A 3,628-nucleotide genomic window follows, 5' to 3' on the forward strand; every position below is an offset into this window, starting at 1 on the left:
CTTGTTTTTCTACCTAACTTGTCAGCTACATGTATGCTAGTCTGTCATCATCTTGAGTATGAATACGTGACCTGTAAAACTTAATGCAAAGTAAACCCATTTAAAGATAGAAATCACCAATAAGCCCTCTTGCATGGCAAAGCAGCACAGTAGAAATTTAGGAGCCTGTGTAATTTCTGTCTATTGCTGGTTAGATTCACGATTTTGGAGCTGATTAGCAGAGAAATCAAGCCAGAGGATAAAATTTGCATCAATTGTTGACACACTAAGAGTTAGCAAACCTTCTCCATCTTTTGATATTTTGTCTGTTGATATTATTAACATTCAATCATTTCATTTACCAAAAGATGCCCTCTTGTAAGCATAATAATATGACACCATATTGTATTTTGTCACTGTGAGAGCGGTAGTGGAGCTCTCTTTGATTTCTCTTCTTTACGTTCTTGGCAACTTCATTCATATCATTCATTTATGCAGAGTGCACAGGTTAAACCGGACTGGACTTGGTAGTTCCAGTGCACTGTGCATGTCAACAGGAACAGACCCAAAGGAAGCGAAGGCCGCTCAAGCAGATCTTATTCTCAGTGATAGCTGTGTCAAGGTAAGGTGGGGCATTATAAAGCAAATATTTTCCCACTTGCCCAGATGTACAAGTGTATGCTTGGGCAGGTGCCCATTTATTTCATTTGTCAAACAGTGAGATTCAGTTGCCTAGGCAAGGAGGCAAGTAACTAATGTAGCACCCTTTGCCTTGGTAAGGTTGTTTTTAAGGAGATCTAAAGTTAAATCTTACTAGTTTTAAGATTCAAGAAATGATCATTAAGGAACATCTAGATGACATCTGACTGAGGAAGAAGCACTTGTTTTCCGTTTCTTTTCTTTTTTTTTGTGAGAAATGCTGTGTAGGGAAATTGATGACTGAAGGCTTTGAATTTTTATTTCATACTTATCAATGCTTTTATCATGCCTTCACTTCTGAACAGGTTTTCTTTATCTCTATGCAAACTGTAGCTACATGTACTTGATCTGGGCCCCGTTGCTAGAAACTTTGCGTTTAAACGCAACTTGCAACTGATTGTCACTGGCCAATCAAAATCATTGTTGCATGCATGTCTTCTTAATAGGGCAGACCCTGAGCCAATCAGAATGGTTGTTTCAAAATTAGCAATTATTTGCAATTGATTGCAACTTTCTTGCAACGGGGCCCTGATATGTTATGTTTAGGTTACAGTGAGCTGTTGGCTGTAAAAGTAGGGTTTTTGTTGGTCTCGGAGTGAGTTTAGGTATTACAATTATATAATTTTGCCTTTTAATTTCAATGAAAATCAAGAACACAACTGCAGGTAGATAAGGCATATGAGTAGATGAGAACAGATTGAACTTGTCACCTTGTTAGATATGGCCATAAACACACATTAAGGATTTTGGTTCAGCGCAATTTTCCAGTAGCGACGATGAAAACTTGAAACTACTGAGAATTGCTGGTGCTAGTGCATTTCATGCAAGTGGAACATTATTGATTGTGAGTTAAATCTGAAGTGTCCCAATTAAGTTGAAAATGATATGAATATATGTAGGTCTATTCTGATGAATGATGACTTTGGAGTCATAGTGATGTTAATGATATTTTAAAAGGGGATGGTATAGTTTTGGTTGAGATGGGGATTCAGGTTTTAACTTTTTGCCAGATAATTAGAAACCATATAAATGAGACATTAAAGAACATACAATTCTAAGAGATTAAAAGTCTATTTGATGAAAATTGGTTTTGAATTGGATGAGACATGCAAAAACAACTTTAGCAAAACAAAGTGGTCCTAATATAAGGTGGGTCCTACCATTTACTAGCTTCACATTGTTTGGGGATATCTCAGCCATTTCAAACTGATTTTCATCTAATGAACTTTGAATTCCTCTTTGAATTGTATGCTCTTTTGTCTAAGTGGTGTCTAATTATCTTGCTCAAAAAAAAAGTTAAAACCTGAATACCCATCTCAACAAAAACTATACCATCCCTTTAATGTTATTTGGTTTTCTCATTGTTTTGTTTACCTTTCTTACCACCCAGAGGCTTCACAAGCTTGGAGGAGACAGCCAATTCCTGAGGGTGCTTGTCGAAGGGGGCGGATGTTCGGGCTTCCAGTACAAATTTGAGCTGGATTCTGAGATCACTGAAGATGACAAGTGAGTAGTTAATTGAATTTATCCAAGAAATCACCTTATTTTTTATCTCTGTCATTATTCATCAAATCACCACTGTCTATATGCAAATGTAAAAGTAATTTGAAGGGGTAGTGACATTTGTGTAAATGACCCATCTATTCCCATCCCCCATCTTCATAATTGTCTATACATTGACTGTACAGATTTGTGGCAGGTAGACTATTCTCACCCCCCTTCCCACCCCCCCCCCTCCCGCCCCCATCAAGTACCATTGCCCTGTAAAAAAATGTCGTTCATGTTTGAATTTTGAGGAAAAACGTTTGTGCATGAAATGATCTGCATCCACAGACAAACAAGCAAGAGAGATGGCACATTGTGCATGTTTGACTTCCACTTATTTAATAACCTGAATGAAGTCAAAAGCTGCATACACTGACACTGCACGAAGCATAGATTTGTACTGTTTGATAAATATGAGATTGAGTCCATGCAGAAGTCGTGCTCTTCTTGATCTAACTGATTTGTTGGGAGAAAAATTTACAACAATATGCTGTTATTGGCATTGGAATTTGATATCTGCTTTTTGCCTACAACTTTACCACCACAGAGTTTGATTAGTACTCTACCACTATATTTGATCCAATGCAACGTCATGCCTATTGCCCATTCTCTGTTGCTCCCCACCCCTCCAGGGTTTTCGAGCGTGATGGTGCCAAAGTCGTGGTGGATGACGTGTCACTGGACTACATCAAAGGATCCACGATCGACTACCACGAAGAGCTGATCCGCTCCGCCTTCCGGGTCATCAACAACCCCAGCGCTGAGATGGGCTGCTCCTGTGGAGCCTCGTTTGCTCTGAAGTTTTGACAGTCGGGGGAACCTCGTCCCCCATGAGAAACTGGAACGATGTTTGATGTTGCTACGGCAACATGAGACAAGTCAGTGGTAATCTCGGTAATAGTTTGTGTGGCATGCTGTATTGCCTTCTTTACAGCCAAGCTGTGTGCAATGTTTGCCCAATTTGCAACCTATATAGCAACCTATATGAGAGACCCTTATGAAGAAATCCTGTGGCACATGACGGAAGAACAACAGTGAAGTGTGCACCCCTGTGAGGCAATTTTGGATGAAGCCGTGTAAGGGCATTCTTCAGATCTGCTCATTTAAGGTGATTTAGGTATAAACCAGTCACTAAATGCTCCGAAGCACAAAGCATATGTTTTCATCACTTATACATGATAACAACAAAACTTGTGTCGTAAAGTGTATCAATGTTTGGATATCGGGTAATCTATTTTGTGGTTTTTCTCTCACAAATAGAAATGCATCAATTATATTCCAGCTACTGCAAACAGAACTCCACAGCTGGGATATTTGGTTGCATTATTATTAATGAAGATATTAGAGAATACAGATGGCTATTATTACAGGCTGCATCAGTGCCACAGCATTGCAAATAAGACAC

The 3,628-nt window shown here is 39.0% G+C and overlaps 1 protein-coding gene across 1 annotated transcript; it reads left to right on the plus strand.

Moving 5' to 3' along the window:
• Positions 1-508: 508 nt before the first annotated feature.
• Positions 509-3,030, plus strand: LOC139734097 (iron-sulfur cluster assembly 2 homolog, mitochondrial-like). Its single transcript, XM_071644910.1, has 3 exons — positions 509-601; positions 2,069-2,184; positions 2,856-3,030. Exons 1-3 carry the CDS (start codon positions 527-529, stop codon positions 3,028-3,030), a joined length of 366 nt encoding a protein of 121 aa, XP_071501011.1. The 5' UTR covers positions 509-526.
• Positions 3,031-3,628: the final 598 nt, after the last annotated feature.

Source organism: Diadema antillarum, unplaced genomic scaffold, assembly GCF_040938485.1.
Source record: "Diadema antillarum isolate AM-2024a unplaced genomic scaffold, OU_Dant_1.0 seq00000510_RagTag, whole genome shotgun sequence".
NCBI lineage: Eukaryota > Metazoa > Echinodermata > Echinoidea > Diadematoida > Diadematidae > Diadema > Diadema antillarum.

What these genes read in the sequence shown, in the direction of transcription:
- LOC139734097 (XM_071644910.1), top strand. Translation starts at nt 527, where the DNA reads ATGTCAACAGGAACAGACCCAAAGGAAGCGAAGGCCGCTCAAGCAGAT. An exon ending in TCAGTGATAGCTGTGTCAAG is followed by an intron (nt 602 to 2,068) that starts GTAAGGTGGGGC and finishes CTTACCACCCAG; the next exon opens with AGGCTTCACAAGCTTGGAGG. An exon ending in GAGATCACTGAAGATGACAA is followed by an intron (nt 2,185 to 2,855) that starts GTGAGTAGTTAA and finishes CCACCCCTCCAG; the next exon opens with GGTTTTCGAGCGTGATGGTG.